Source organism: Myxocyprinus asiaticus, chromosome 14 (assembly GCF_019703515.2).
Source record: "Myxocyprinus asiaticus isolate MX2 ecotype Aquarium Trade chromosome 14, UBuf_Myxa_2, whole genome shotgun sequence".
NCBI lineage: Eukaryota > Metazoa > Chordata > Actinopteri > Cypriniformes > Catostomidae > Myxocyprinus > Myxocyprinus asiaticus.
The window spans coordinates 16,686,937-16,703,262 of NC_059357.1; the positions used below are offsets into that span (position 1 = coordinate 16,686,937).

The window sequence follows — 16,326 nt, forward strand, 5'->3', positions numbered from 1 at the left end:
ATTGATTTTGCCATCATTAAATTGTATTTTCTATTTCTGATTTTTAATAAATCTATTTTAATAAAAATAATCATTAAAAAAAAAATCAATTTCAGAATTTCTCAGTTTTTTATATATACCCTTTTCTTGAAATCCAATGTGCTCTCAGACTTTTGAACCCCACTGAATATAGATATTGGCAAAAGCCAACTATAAGTTGAGTACTACTGCAGACATAACAGAATGTTCTCCCATGTATAACAATTTGCTCCAGACATTTCTGGTCACAGTATGAAAAAAGACCAAGATTTTCACAAAGAAATCTTGTGTCCTCTTTTGAACAGCCTATCTTCAGACTATACAGGCCACCATGATACTTTCCACTATCTTGTGCTGTGTGGGGTTCTTTGTCTTCATCCTTCAACTCTTCCGTCTGAAGCAGGGGGAGAGATTTGTCTTCTCAGCAATCATTCAGCTCCTGTCCTGTGAGTTCACTTCCACACTCTATATCTAACTCAAAGCTTAGATTGTTTTATTTTTTGAATAATGTTCTTTATTTGTATAGAGGATATCTGTTAAGAATCACGTCAGGAATGGATAGTATACTTCCTTACTGCCAAAACACAGTAATTACATATTTTGTCAAATTGAGTTATAACCAAAATCAGGTTTCTTAGACTATGATCTGTACTGTGACAGACAGTGTTGGGTAAGTTATCCACTACAAATGACTACTAACGTTAACTTTTTTTTCTTTTTTTTTTTTTCTTTTTTCTTTTTTCTCCCAATTTGGAATGCCCAATTCCCAATGTGCTTTTAAGTCCTCGTGGTCGCGTAGTGATTCGCCTCAGTCCGGGTGGCGGAGGACGAATCCCAGTTGCCTCCCCGTCTGAGACCATCAACCCGCACATCTTATCACGTGGCTTGTTGAGTGTGTTGCCACGGAGACATAGCGTGTGTGGAGGCTTCACGCCATCCACCGCGGCAACCACGCTCAACTCACCACGCACCTCACCGAGAACGAACCACATTATAGCGACCGCGAGGAGTTTACCCCATGTGACTCTACCCTCCCTAGCAACCGGGCCAATTTGGTTGCTGAGGAGACCTGGCTGGAGTCACTCAGCACACCCTGGGATTCGAACTAGCGAGCTAGCAAACTCCAGGGGTGGTAGCCAGCGTATTTTACAACTGAGCTACCCAGGCCCCCACTAATAACTTTTTTTTTTAATTTAATCAGATTACTATACTGATTACTTCATCTCAAAGTAATCACATTACTAATTATTTTACTTTTAAGTTACATTCTAAATACATTTTTCTAGAAACGTCTTTGGTTTTCCACTCAAATTCAAAATATCTGTACTTCCTCCTTATTCACTGTCGCACACCCTTCAGCTGTCTCAGAAATGCTAACATACGTTCATATGAATTCATATTTTAAATGTATTATACATATTATTTTAGTGCAAGTAATGTACTTAAAAGTAATTACTTTCATTGAAAATCAGTAACTGTAATCTGATTACAAGAATTTTAAATGTAATGCCTTTTGATTAAAAAGTAAATAGATTACAGTAACTAATTACTTTGTAATCAGATACACCCAACACTGGTGACAGACGGGTTTGGCTCAACCATGCTCTGATTTAGAGAAAATGAAGTGTGGAAAATCAAACGTTTGAAGCCATTTTTCAGTTCCTAATTGGTGTATGTTGGGAGTATAGTTAAAAGATAGTAACTAGTATAAGAAACATCAGAGTTGTCACCGAAGTATTGCATTTTTTTGAGGGTATTATATGTTGTCAGTAGCACTAACAGCCTGCCACACACTTTAATCAAGTAGATTGCAGTGGCAATTTCAATTTATTTAGTTATTTATTTTTTAATTCAAGTATTTAAACTGTTATATATAAAATACAGCTTAACCCAGTAGAGAAACCAAAATATGCATATATTGCATATATTGTGGTAGCACCCTTGGGTTCAAAATATGGTATATAAATACATAATATATATGGTATATATACTATGTGACAGCGGTTATTATTAAGATATTCATGATGACAACCGTAACTAATTCTAGCTCTTGATAGATATCATGAGGGGCTTCTTTACTAGTGATGTCCAATCCGTGGAAGTTGATTGGCCTTGAGGCACCTTATTATCAAAAACATCCAGGACATATCTTAGAACAAACAGGTTGTATCTTACTTCCTCAAGGTTACATGGCACCCAGACCTAGCTGGAATGCGGGGGCCTGCAAGGAGACTTGGGAAGAGCATAGAAAAAAAAAATACACTCATACAAACCGTAATTCTACATAAAGCTTTCAATTTTTATTAAATAAAACATAGAGTGATTAATGGTGATTGGTGGAGCTAGAAAGAGTTACTGTAAACATGTTAACTATGTTTTCTACTTTTTAACCCACAAGGCTGATATTGCTTGTATGAATACACTAAAAAAAGTAATAAAATAAGCACTATATTATTCATAAGAAATTAACTTCATTAAAATGTCTCTCTCTGAAACTAATGATTAAACTAGATTATATAAAGTTTAATAGATAAAGTACAGCACAAGTGCATATCTTCTCTATGGATGAAGCCGTCTTAAACGAGTAAACTGTTACCGGATTCCTGACATGGGTCAGACCCTCAGTTACTTCTCAGATATTAATTATACACATTGCTTGTGACATTAAAAATAATAACAATAATATGAAATAGTATAGACCTATACATATTGTAATGAATCATTATATTATATAACATATAATACACCAACGTAATATAAAAATAACGTAATATAATAATAATAATGACTGAATAAATTGTACATTTATTCAAGCAAACCAAAGAGAAAAACATAATAAAATAAAAGTGTGGAGATCTTAAACCTACCCCTTCAAAATTGCTTATAAATCTCTCGTTATGCTATATTATCACCAAATATTGGATTAGATCTTTTTGTCAACTTGTTTTCTTTTAATTAGTACAGGTTTTGTATTTCTTTTTGGAGCTTATTGATCATAGGCCTCATTGACCTTAGCTTATGCACCTCTGTTTTTGAGTGAAAAAAAGCATTATTTGTGGATAATTTTGGCAATATTATATAAAACATGAACAAATTCTGTACTATTTATCACACTAGTGTGCTTTAACGGTTAACCTGGAAGTTTGTTTTGAAATGCTTTTATTTTGTACAAAATGGCTTGTGGTGTTCCCGGTCAAAAATGACCGGCCATTGAAAATGAATGGGGGAGATCAAAAATAAGAGAAAAATTTAGTGTTCAGGAGCATGTTCATCATGTTAATGTTCATATATGTGCATGTTTTCTTGCAAACATTAAGGACGCACCCATACACACACATGCGCACTAAAACACACACTCATGTTGGTGCAGCTATCATTATGAGCACTCTCCATAGACATAATGATTTTTATATTGTATGAACTATAGATTCTATCCCCTAACCCTAACCCTAACCCTAAACCTAACCCTCACAAAAAACTTTTGCGTTTTTACATTTTCAATAAAACATCGTTTAGTATGTTTTTTTAAGCGATTTGACACTAGAAATGTCCTCATAAACAACATTTATAGCATAATACCCTTGTAATTACTAGTTTGTAACCTAAAAAAATGTCCTGGTAAACCACCCAAACCCGCACGCGCACACACATACACACACACACACACCAGAACTGTCTTTGCCCCACAGTGACCCCTCTCCAATAGAATCTTTCTTTGATGATCTTTCTTTCATCAAGCATTGTGTGTTTCAAATGCAGAGCACACATTTGCAAGGCACGTGCAAAAAACTATTTTCAGCCATGTGCATGAAGACACAAAACCACCAGGTGTTTGTTGATTTGGTTTGTTGTTTACTAGAAAATATAACAGAAATATGAACAGTGTTGGTATTTTTGTTCCATGAAATGTTCTTTATATGACAGTTAATTTGTAAATAGGCTTAGGCCACTTTTCTTTGTCACAATGGTCAGATTTGACAGGAAATACCACAAGTGTTACTTTGTGCTTCTTTTCAGAAAATAAAAGCATTTCAAAATAAAAGTCCTGTTTTTTGTGATCTTCCCCATTCATTTTCAGTGGCCGGTCATCTTTGACCGGGAACACCACAGTTCTGTTGATTCTATTGGAGAGGGGTCACTGTGGGGCAAAGTGTGTTTGTGTGTGTGTGTGCACATGTGTGTGTGTATGTGCACATGCACAGATCCGTGGCCTTTATGTTTGCAAGCACACAAGCACATATATGAACATGATCATGCAAGAAAGCATGTAATACTCAAAGAGTTTGTGCGTGTACATGGGTATGTGTGTGTGTATATGTGTGCGCAAAGATCCGAGGCCTTTATGTTTGCAAGCACACGTGCACATATATGAACACCAACATGTAAGAATGCATGTAAACCTCAAAGAGTTTGTGTGTGTATGTGAGCATATGTGTGTGTGTTTGTGTGTGCATGCGCATTTGTTAGTGGGCATGTGTGTGTGTATGTGCTCATGCACAGATCCGAGGCCATTATGTTTGCAAGCACACATGCACATATGTGAATACAAACATGTAAGAATGCATGTAAACCTCAAAGAGTTTGTGCGTGTACGCAAGCATGTGTGTGTTTGTGTGTGCATGCGCATTTGTTAGTGGGCATGTGTGTGTGTATGTGGTAATGTTGGATGAATGAATGGATGTTGGATATAGTTCAGGGTAGGATAAAGTTAATCTCTGTGAAAAAGAAAGCATGTAATACTCAAAAGAGTTTGTGCATGTACGTGAGCATGTGTGTGTATTAGTGCACATGTGTGTATATGTGCGTGCACAGGTCCGAGGTCTTTATGTTTGCAAGCACACATGCACATACTGTATGTGAACATGAACATGATGAACAAGCTCCTGAACACTAAATTGTTCTCTTATTTTTGATCTCCCGCTTTAATTTTCAATAGCCGGTCATTTTTGACCAGGAACACCACAAGTGTGACTTTGTGCCATTTTGTACAAAATAAAAGCATTTAAAAACTTCCTGGTTAAGCATTAAAGCACACTAGTGTAGAAAATAGTACAGAATGTTTTCAGATTTTATGTAATATTGCCAAAATTATCCACAAATAATGCTTTTTTCACTCAAAAATGGAGGTGCATAAACTATCACACTAATTGAAAGAAAACAAGTTGGCAAAAACATCTAATCCAATATTTGGTGATAATATAGCATAATGAGAGATTCATAAGCAATTTTTATAGGCCAGTCATTTTTGACTGGGAACACCAAAAGTGTAACAAAAATATAAATTTTAACTTATTTTTTTCTGAATTGATGTTATATATCTCAGGATGTTATTAAGGTATCTCCAAAAAACTGCTTTTGTTTTGTTCCAAATCATGTAATCTGTAGCTGAGTAAAAGTTTGTGTTGATACAACAAAGCAATCAAAAGTTAAATCATTACAAACATAATTTAGTGTCTAAAAATGTCTACAAGTGTCCAAAAGCCTCTTCAAACAAATAAAACATATTAATTGTACACAAGGACTAATTACACATGCAAATACAACAAAGGCTAAAGGTATGCTCTCTCTCCAAAGCATGCAGGCATGAGTAACGAGATTTCATTCCGTTCCATTCTGTGTCATTTGAACCATCACTGAGTCTGTGTCTTGTACTTGGCGCCATCTCCTGGAGGCCATATGTAATTAGAGTTAACGATCCTCTCTGCGCAAATTTGAGTCTGTTGGAGGTTGGAGCCAGCTCCAAATGGGTGGGCTTTAGCTCCAAGTGGGCTGTACAAACATCCAGCCTTGGTTGTGATGGGGATTTCTGCCTACTTGCAGCATAAACTCCTCCCATATGGAGGCGCCCGCCTACTTGCGGTGTAAGCACCTCCCACTTTGCAATGATCTGAATCCTAATACGACTGATTTAATGTTCCATGACGCTGGACAGCGTACTACATAATTTCTGATGAAGTCATCTGATCGAGGAAAGCTAACGTGTTTTCAGCCAGATAGCACATTATGTGCTGTGTAAAAATTGTGCTTTGTGTGGATTATCTAATGATCTATGCATCCGATTCTTTGTGTGTGGGCTCATTTTAATGGGAATCCCCTCCAATAAGTAATTGTATGTGATATTTTATGTTCTGTTTATTTTTCATAAAGTTATAGGCGAAAGCGCGGTATATAAGCAACACCTGTTTAGATGTAACGTATGTCAAAGACATATACTTATCTATTACTCGCTATATTTTTCTGTGTTAGTAAAACAAATAGGCTGTTTGAGAGCTTTCCAATGACATATAACACATGGCTATTTGATCAGTTTGATGTTTTTACCAATTACAATAATATGTACAGTGCTGAAACAGTGCTGGAACACTTTTAATTTGTCTGCAAATTTCAAAGCACTTGTTCAGTTTTGGTCATAATGCCTACATGCATTATAAAGTAGAGCTTCTAAGCTTTCAAATGATACCTATTTTGTATTGGTCAATAACTGTAGTTATTAATATTTTGATCATTATATTTTTCCCGGCGGGACCGGTGGTGGGCAAATCCGAGCTTTAAGGGTTAAAAAAATAAATTATCTTGAGTTCACACCCAGACTCTATAACTCAAAGCCAGACTCTATATCTAACCAAAAGCAAACAAATTTATTTTCATTTTTTTCTTCTACACTGTTTGAACCCTCTGAATTTATCTTAAACATGAATCAGTAAAACACTGACTGCAAACTGTTCATTTCCCTAAATCGCCCTTTTGTCCCTCTCTCTGTAGCTTTCTGTGTGATGACCGCAGCATCCATCTACACAGCAGAGCACTTAAATTTCAAGAGTGGGGAATTCAAGAATGGGGACTATGGGTACGCCTTCGTCCTAGCCTGGGTTGCATTTCCCATGACGCTGATGAGCGGCTTGATGTATCTAGTGCTGAGAAAACGCAAATAAAGCACAACATTCCACCTCACTAGCTGCCACCAGCTACAGTCTTAGCAAAGAGACTTTATTTGTAATAATACCTGTTTTTTATATGTAGATTAAAGACAAGCCAAATTTAGAATGAAAAGTAGATAAACTTTTAATATCAATCATTGCATACTGGAAACTTAATTATATTTTCTTCATGGTATGTTATGTAGATTATTTTTAACCTTGCTGTGTATAATTGTGTTTTACCCACCCCTCTGGCAAGAAAATGAGCTGTGCTGTGATTTAGAAAGATAAAATAGGGGGTGGAAGAAAGAAGACAACAGTGGGTGGTATATGAAAAAGGAAATATTGGGGGCCTGGATAGCTCAGCAAGTAAAGACGCTGACTACCACACCTGGAGTCGCAAGTTTGAATCCAGGGCGTGCTGAGTTACTCCAGTCAGGCTTCCTAAGCAACCAAATTGGACCAGTTGCTTGGGAGGGTAGAGTCACATGGGGTAACCTCCTCATGGTCGCTATAATGTGGTTCTCACTCTCGGTGGGGCACGTGGTGAGTTGTGCATGGATGCTGCGGAGAATAGCGTGAAGCCTCCACACGCACTATGTCTATGCGCTCATCAAGCCACGTGTTAAGATGTGTGCAGAGGAAACTGAGATTCATCCTCTGCCACCTGGATTGAGGCGAGTCACTACGCCACCATGAGGATTTAGAGCGGATTGGGAATTGGGCATTCCAAATTGGGTAGAAAATTAAAAAAAGAAAAAAGGAATATTTATAACATGGAACCACTAAAGGCTAGAGAGCCTACCTGTCCTCAAGGCCTACATGTATTCATGGGAATTGCTTATGTTTAATACTCAGCATGTAGAAAATAACACACAGATATATTTCCTGGCCAATATTGTCAGGGAATAACCTGATTGTGCCTAGGAAACTTAAATAACCAAATATGAAATTAGACTGTGCTGCCAATTTGCTGAGCACTATATCATACTTGAAGCTGATCAAATTGTCAATGTTAGTGGCATGATGTGTTCTCATGTATAGGTTTTTTTTTTTTTTTTTTTTTTAGTCTTTTAGTGTTGACTAATTATAATGCATGTTTTTATTTGCAGCATTTAGTTTGAAATCAATATCTACAACAGTGCAAATTTGTAGTTCCTTAGGTATTGTAATAATTCAGTTTGTTTAAATAGGGCACTTGGGATTTACATTTAATTCATGAGAATACAATTATCTTAAAGGGACAGTTCCCCTAAAATTGCCAATTCTGTGATCATTAACCCACCCTTGTGTTGTTCCTAACATACACTACTGGTCAAAGTTTTGAAACACTTACTCATTCTTTATTATAATTTTTTTTTCACATTTTAGAATAATAGTAAAGTCATCAAAACTATGGAATAACATAAATGGAACTATGGGAATTATGTTGTGACTAAACAAAATCCAAAATAAATCAAAACTGTGTTATATTTTAGTATCTTCAAAGTAGTCACCGTTTGCCTAGAATTTGCAGACATGTACTCTTGACATTTTCTCAACCAACTTCTTGAGGTATCACCCTGGGATGATTTTTAAACAGTATTGAAGGAGTTCCCATCTATGTTGGGCACTTATTGGCTGCTTTTCTTTATTATTTGGTCCAAGTCATCAATTTCAAAAACTTTTTTTTTATTATTACATTTTAGTTTTATATTGAAATAAATTAATATGGTGGCACAATTATATTTTTGTCTACTAAACTAATTTCAAACATTTAAGCATACGCCTTCAGATCAAAAGATTTTTAAGATCATGAGAAACATTTCAGTCAAGTGTTTCAAAATTTTTGACCGGTAGAGTATATGACTTTCTTTTCACCATGGAACACAAAAGGAGATTTTGGGCAGTGTGTTTGTCTTAGTCACTTTCACCATTCAATTAAAGTAAATGGTGATTGAGGCAGTAAAGTCTTCCTAACAATTTATTAATTTCATTTTTTTGGGGTGAACTGTCCCTTTTAATATTTTGTTGGTTAAGGATGGTTTTATGTCCCCCCTCTCTGTATGATATGTAAACTTTTCATCATGTTTCAACACTCATTTATGGAAAAAAGCTATTTGCTAAAATTGATTCAAGCAATAGTGAAATTAAGCTGTATTTATTAAGACTAACTGCATTGTTGCTGTTAATATTTTTGTAATGAAGTATTATTTCAACAGGTCTGAGCACGTTTCTTAATTGCTCACTTATAAAAAGGTTTTACTGAATATTACTGAAGGCTTTTAAACAATGGCAGCTTTTTTTAAATGTCTGCTGACTTGTTCAGGTCTGCTTTGTTTCCGGAGACTGATCCCCACCAAGGGCTCAATATTTTTTCTTTTTTTAATCAAATAAATGTATTTTACATTACAAAGCAGTTTGTGACTTTCGTGCTGTCATGATAGACACCAAACACCAGAGATGGAAACTTGAGTCTTAGACTCACTCACCAAAAAAAAAAAAAAAAAAAAAAAGAAAGAAATTGATTTGAGACTTAACTTGGACTTCAAATTACAGAAAATATTTGTATAATTGCTTGCATTTTAATTTAAATCACATTTTATTCTTAACTTGCAGAATCTACAAACTCAGTAATTACAAGAAATAAATGGTGTTTGAAATGGTTTTCTGACACTTAAATTGGACTTTAACAATCAGATTTTACTCCTGTCTAATCCAACTAGTGACGGCTTTGTTGACTGATGCCACTGAACAAATGAAATCAGATTGTTGAAATCAGGCAAGTGAAATCAGGTTTGCTTTATAACCAAATTAAAAACAATACAAGATGGCAGCTTCTTAATACTGTTTGTGATTGTAAATTATAAAAGGTCATGTTTTCTGTTGAATAGTGTTTTATGAGGTTGTACGGTTGTTTAAAAGCGTATCATATGTTTAGTGGACAAAACATTGAAAATCAATTTTTCTTAAAAAACAAAAAAGAACACAGAACACAGAACACACACACACACACACACACACACGAGTGTAAATCACAACTGCTAGGACCTTCATACACTGCATACCATTGTAAAGTCTGCTTGTTTTGATCCACGTAACTCAAAATGGTGTCTACCCAGACTGAGGTTTACTGCAAAAGAAACATTCATCATGTTTGTCCCAGTCCAACAGTATGTACGTCACTGTACGGCCCATAACGTCCAAATATATCTTTCCCTACGACAATAAAACACAGTCTTTTATCTCCACTGCAGTCCGAGACTTTGCAGGCCATAGGAAGAGGCATGGCTTTGATCACTCCAAGGCACTTCCAATCTGAAAAAGTGCCATTTCTGTGCTCATGGGCAACATATATGTAGTAAGTGTCCATCTCAGCAGCATGAGGGTCTTTCCTATCAACACTCCATGCAATGCCTAATTCTTGTGCACGTCCAATTCGTGCAAGTTTCACCACTGGCTTCTGGGGCAAGTTGTAAGAGGCAGCTGTAACTGGAAGCTCCTTGGGAAACGGGGTATCCGGAAAGGGAGGGAGTTTTGAATGCCAGTCCTCCTATGAAATGAAGGTATGTATTTAAATATTATGAAGACCATTATGACACAAGACTATTTTGTTTAAAAGAAAATACAAAGGATTAGCATACCTCTTCCAATTGCACTGAAGAACTGACAGTGTCCTCCTCCACTGCTGTTCATTAAAGGTAAAGATACACAAAACAGACAGTAAAAAGGTTAAAGGTGCTTCCTAGCATTCTAAGGAGCCATTCAGACAGGATGCGCTCTTGCATTCCATCTCTTGTTGGTCTATGCAATCATACGCTAGATGGATGTCTTTGACAATTACGATACTTCTTGTGGTTCAGTACTTCAATGTTTTTAAGATGCCGCGTGAAGACAAATTATGACTTGTAGCTAAGCAGAACAATGTCAGTTTTAAAACAATGGATTAATCAGATGAATCTAGGGCGGGATAAGCAATTTACATATGGACAAGCATACTGGGAATTTATTAAAGCAATAAGCCTCTCAAGTGCATCAATTAGAGTGAATTTACCACAATGAGATGGGTTTTAGATGCTTTGTGTCATGCAAAAGAAAGAAAAAGATAGTCACTGTATCACACTGACTGACTCAAGTGGCTTGTTGCTTCTATAAAACGGCAGCAACAGCAATGTGATAAGACACCAATGTTCAAGAATTCAATATCAAATAATATTCAGAATTAACAATGCTTCCACAAAAATAGCTCGTAATCCTAACTGTAGGAATTTGTATGCATGTCTTGCAATTTTCAGCTCAGTTTAGTTTATAATTTATCCCCATGGGAAATTTCATTTGCCACAGGTGTTACATAAAAACACAAGCAAACACAGAAAGAATTCAATATTCAGGTCAATAGCAATATGGATTCGTCAAAATAAAGTTTAAGTAAATAAAATTTAAAATACTATTGCAAAATACAGTCCCCAATAAAAATACAAGATTTACCAAATACATACTCTGACTTCACTTTGCCTTATATCTTTGTATCCTGTATATGTAGAGTGAGTGCAGAAGACTATTCAGAATATCTACCAGTATCCCCCATCTCCTAACCACTGTCCTCTCGCAACATCAATTTTAATAGAAAATAATACAATAAAACATAAGGGACCATTCTTTCATTCAAGAAAATGTGAAAAGATAGGTATTTGTACAGTAATATACTAACAAAAATAACATGATAAATTCAATTTGATCATACCTTTCATGGCTGTGGGAGGTGTGCCTGGGGGTTTTGATTGTTCTGGTGGTTCCACTTTCTGCAGGGATTCAGCAAAACACAAATGTAAAAAAACAATACCATGAAACACACATCTGCAGTTAACCAAAAAAATTTGAGCAAGAATATGATGGCGTACCTGATCTGATGGCTGGGTAAACAGGCTCTCTTCATTCAGTCTACCTGCTGTACCAGAACACACACATAATCGCTAAAGCACATACAACACTGCATTGAATTCATAATTACATTAGATTTTTATTGAAGATTGATTACTGAATTACCTTCGTCTTCCTCTGTTAGGTCAACAACTTGTTTCTTGGACCGCTAAAAAAAAAAAAAAAAAGAAAGAGATTAACCTTATTTTCCCCTAATTTTAAAACTGCAAATTTACATTTGGCAAAATTACAATATTTTCATATAAATCTTGTACAAACCATAAAATAAACCAAAAATCTTAACACTTATAGAGATGTTAAAGAATATGACAAACAAAACAAAATTACCAGACTCTCCCAGTACCCCTTCTTGGGTCTTTTTGAAGCGGCTACTCCACAGTTATTATCTATTAGTGCAAACATAATAATTTCAATGTGTGACACTGCATGCAATTTACATGATCAAAGCTATATTAATAATTAATCATGATAGTAGCAACAAGACCTGCTGACGACACTGAAGTTCGGTCACTGGAACATCCTCCAATGAGTAAACTTCTGGTGAAAACATTGCCTGAGATTAGAATTCTCTAATATAGGCTGCACACCAACAAGACATTTTAAATGTGAAGTGTGTAATTTCTGTACCACCAAATGGAATTGCAAAAATAAAGATGGTTTCCAAAAAGACTTCCTCAAACACTCAAGGATTCAAGCATATTATCTGATATCCAAATGCATGTGTCTGAGCTCAATTCACAATGCATTTAGACAATGTAGTACTCTCATCAGCCAGTTTCAGTACGATGGACCCTGATTTATCATTTTTTAAAAATTGGAAGGCAGTGCTTGAGTATTTAGGATAATTTCCATATCTCACATATTTTAGTGAAAGAGGTGGCAAGCGCCTTGGACGACAAACATTCAGCAGCTGTGAACACCTTTCCAATAAAGCACACTAGCTGATAAGGCTGAAACAGGCACACATAAAAATGAATGAATGCCATTCGACATGCAGCACCTCAGGGAAAGAAAAAAAATGGAAAGGGGCCAAGACTGCAGCCTTGAACCATTGCTGAACTTAGAAACAACAGACCAAACAGAAAAGCCCACAGTGTACCACTGAGATGACTTCACAGTCCATTCACATACTATTAGCATTTAAACATATCTTTTGATTAAACAGTAAATTTAATATTTTAACGACTGCCATTGTTATCCAAACAGCTGTGGCTTACTGGCTCTTTGTAGTTATTTTCTTAAAGACCCCATGGAATTGCTTGATGAGGGTAGTTTTCTTTCCTGCATTATAGATTTTGAATTGAAAGATGTTTGGGCAGGACATTTTTATTTTTTTAACCAATAGGTTTTAGTTACACCACAGGTGAGAACTATGACTTCCTACCAATTGCAGGTGATATTGGGGAGGGACATTCTCATTCTAGACTGCATTTGATTGGACAAAAGTCTATGTAGTGCAAGATGAGTCATCAATAATTTTTGTATGTTTTCCCGGATAAGAAATAGGTGTATCTGCTAAAAGTGACTTTTGTCAATATTTAGGAGTAAAGTAGCACACTGGCCACAAAGCTACCACATATGGGTTAAGATTTTTTTTATTTTATAATGTCTTTAACATTGGCTTAAAGACATCAGTCCAAAACATTGAAGCATAGACATTTTTCACTAACATTTGTTTCCATAATGTTTTTTTTCCTCAAGCCTGCACAAATGAAGGGACCGAGTTTATTAGAAAGTTAAAACTGAAAGCCCTTACCAGGACTGCAAATATTTCAGAATACCTGGACATGCTATTAATACTTGGTTCAGCTGCAGAGATGCATTGCTGTGGCTGCCCAGAAGCAGCACCGGAAAGTACAGTAGAGAAAGACTGTTAAAAAATATAAAAAGGTACAACAGTGCTAAGTTATGCATAAGTAACAATGGTACATATTATTCATAAAAATAATAAGATAATTTTGGTTCTACATATAAAAAAAACCTCTAGTCCATACCAGACTCCCCAAGGATCTGACTTTTTGAATATATGCAAATACGGCATCTCCCCTTCGTTTTATCTTCATTACATGTGCCTGAAAATAAGAGGATTTCACATAGAAAATTGTTATGTAAAGGTTGCATAGGTGAGGTATACTGGCCCTGCAGAGCAGTGCATTTACACATCTGTCATTCACTGTGAATATTATGGAAGAGGATTTAAAAAAATATGTAAATTAACTGCTGAGGTACACAGACAGGGGAAATGTGATCACTTACTTCCAGTTTCTGGATTCTTGCATCATATTTGGGTTCACTCTTCACCTCACTTATTCTCCCCATCAGATCTTTCATCTTGTGGTCTGACAGCTCGACCGCAGCCCTTACCTTATTTGAAATAATTTTTTCCACCTATAAATCAGGTTACAAAAGGAGAGCTCAAAACTCCTGCTTTTCTGGGGCTATGATAGACCGTTCAGGTCATTGTACCAATTGAACTCATAACCAGACTTTCCAGTTTAAAGACAAAGGACTCATTAAATATTATGATATTTTGGCCTTTTTTTTTTTAGGTGTAGGCTAGGAATGTGCACGAGCAATCAACTAATCTACTCTATTAGTCCATTATTCATGCACTTTCCTAGACTACACCGAAAAAAAAAAAAAAAAAAAAGCAAAAATGTCGCGCTCTGCACCAACTAGTCGCTTAATAAAAACACTACTTGATTATGGTACATTTATTTTCTTTTTACATTTGCCTGCCACAGGCAACACTGAATTATACTGTACTTTATGTAGACTCTGATTTTATATATGTGCATTGGCTTGTTGTCGTCAGTATTGTTTTATGTAAGCTCCGGGTAGGGTTAATTTTATTAATTATCTCTTTATTTTTCCCCTTTTATGAACGCATAGTTCATTTCATTTTTTATTTTTCTTTCAAAAGAAAAGCATAGTTTGTTAAAGTTAGCTTATTTTGGAACCATTCTTTGTAAAGTTTGTGAATAAAAACAAAATATACATTTCACAGTCATACCGGTTATTTTTACCTTACATTTCAATTTATGAGTAATGGTTTACTCGTTTTTTTGTGGGTTAGAATACTCGACTACACAATTACTCGATAATATGCATCTCTAGTGTAGGCTAACAGGTAGAAGTAAATAGAAAAACTTGCTTCTGATCGAGGGAGCTTGTTTGCTCGCAGCCCAGTTTCTTGAACCAAGTGTACTGACCCAGAGTCTTCATCATATCTGCTCCTTTTCATACCTAAGAAGTAAAAATTCAGTTTTTATTTTCAAGAATAACAATAATGTACTTATTTTAATGAAAAACAAAATATCAATATAGGGAAAGGGGAACCCTTAAAATAAATCTGAACACATTTGCACGAATTTCATGACAAATAGCATTCAATCCAATGACCAGAGATCATTATTCGAAGCCATTTCATTTATCGATGCAAACACTCATAGCAATTAACGGATTCGAAGACAATTTCATGTTTACATACTACAAACTGCGCGGAGGGCTTTCTACAAGTAATGCAGAACATGTGTTCAAGTACATCTACATTTAATTCTCCGTTAAGTCACTTCCGGGTTGTTAGATTCAAAAGCAGCGGTGCTCGCGAGTAAAAAAAAACTCTACCAATACTCTAAACTGTAAGATGGATCGTAAATGTTATTTTCGTTACGCACTTTGTATTCGACGATTATGACTTAGGAGCAACAACTGTTGCCACTGACAAAGGCAGCTAATGCTGATGCTAAGATGCTGATGTTTACTCTGCAGTCCTGGTTCAAAGTTGACAATGAAAAAGTCCTACAAAGGTACATCAGAATGACTTAGTAAATGAACTTATATGAAGAGGGAACTTAATCAACATCGCCAGACAGACAGCATTAGCAGTATGTATGAGTTTCGCAAAACAAAAGGCTTAACCATGCGCCTGCAAGACTCCAAACGGAGCGCGTGGATCTTATCTACTCCGCGTGCTCTCCCAATACAACATAAAACACAATAATAATAATAATAATAAATAACCCACCTGGACAGCTCCTTATATTTAAAATTATGGCGGTTGTGTCGTAGTCAATGGACAGCTTTGTGTATTGAGCCTACTCGCAGCTGGTGTATTTCCTGCCTCTTTAAATAATATAAGTCCCGCCAGGCGATATTGTGTGGAGAGTGATAGTGAACCGGTTTAAACCTGGGTCAAAGCAGTTATTCTCAAGCGTTTAGCTCTGTACCACTTGCTGCTGGTTGCACCCAACTGCTACATGTTATATAGTATAAATGAATGAAGTTCAAAATTTTTTCAGATTAACATTTTTATTGGTTGCTCCTCAAGCATGACACATACCACAACAAAACATTCATGTACAGTCAACCATTAATCCCCTTAAACCCCATTATTTCCCTTACCCCCTCCCAATCCACAACCCCACCCTGACCCCCAACAAACATCCCTGTGGCCAAGACCGAGTACACA

General features: G+C 35.9%; 2 protein-coding genes across 4 annotated transcripts in view; one reads left to right on the top strand and one right to left on the bottom strand.

Annotated features, from left to right (window-relative positions):
- Positions 1 to 9,438, top strand: part of LOC127451144 (epithelial membrane protein 2-like) — a 31,289-nt gene extending 21,851 nt beyond the window's left edge. Inside the window, exons 4-5 of the mRNA XM_051715602.1 lie at positions 324 to 464; positions 6,781 to 9,438. Coding sequence (XP_051571562.1) covers positions 324 to 464; positions 6,781 to 6,950 — 311 coding nt within the window. The 3' untranslated portion in view covers positions 6,951 to 9,438. The remainder of the gene's footprint in view (positions 1 to 323; positions 465 to 6,780) is intronic.
- Positions 9,439 to 9,497: 59 nt separating this feature from the next.
- On the bottom strand, positions 9,498 to 16,028 carry LOC127451141 (activating transcription factor 7-interacting protein 2-like). 3 transcript variants are annotated; one of them, XM_051715597.1, is made up of 12 exons: positions 15,883 to 16,028; positions 15,010 to 15,101; positions 14,112 to 14,243; positions 13,850 to 13,927; positions 13,637 to 13,725; positions 12,340 to 12,389; positions 12,183 to 12,241; positions 11,961 to 12,003; positions 11,816 to 11,862; positions 11,659 to 11,716; positions 10,559 to 10,602; positions 9,498 to 10,467 (listed from the first exon to the last, which is right to left on the bottom strand). In XM_051715597.1, the coding sequence occupies exons 2-12, from the start codon at positions 15,097 to 15,099 to the stop codon at positions 10,066 to 10,068; spliced, it is 1,092 nt and encodes a 363-aa protein (XP_051571557.1). In that variant the 5' UTR covers positions 15,100 to 15,101; positions 15,883 to 16,028; the 3' UTR covers positions 9,498 to 10,065. The 3 variants fall into 3 exon arrangements, with proteins under 3 accessions (XP_051571557.1, XP_051571558.1, XP_051571556.1); XM_051715598.1 differs by having other exon boundaries at positions 10,559 to 10,599; positions 12,340 to 12,392; XM_051715596.1 differs by having other exon boundaries at positions 12,340 to 12,392.
- Between the last annotated feature and the right edge of the window lie 298 nt (positions 16,029 to 16,326).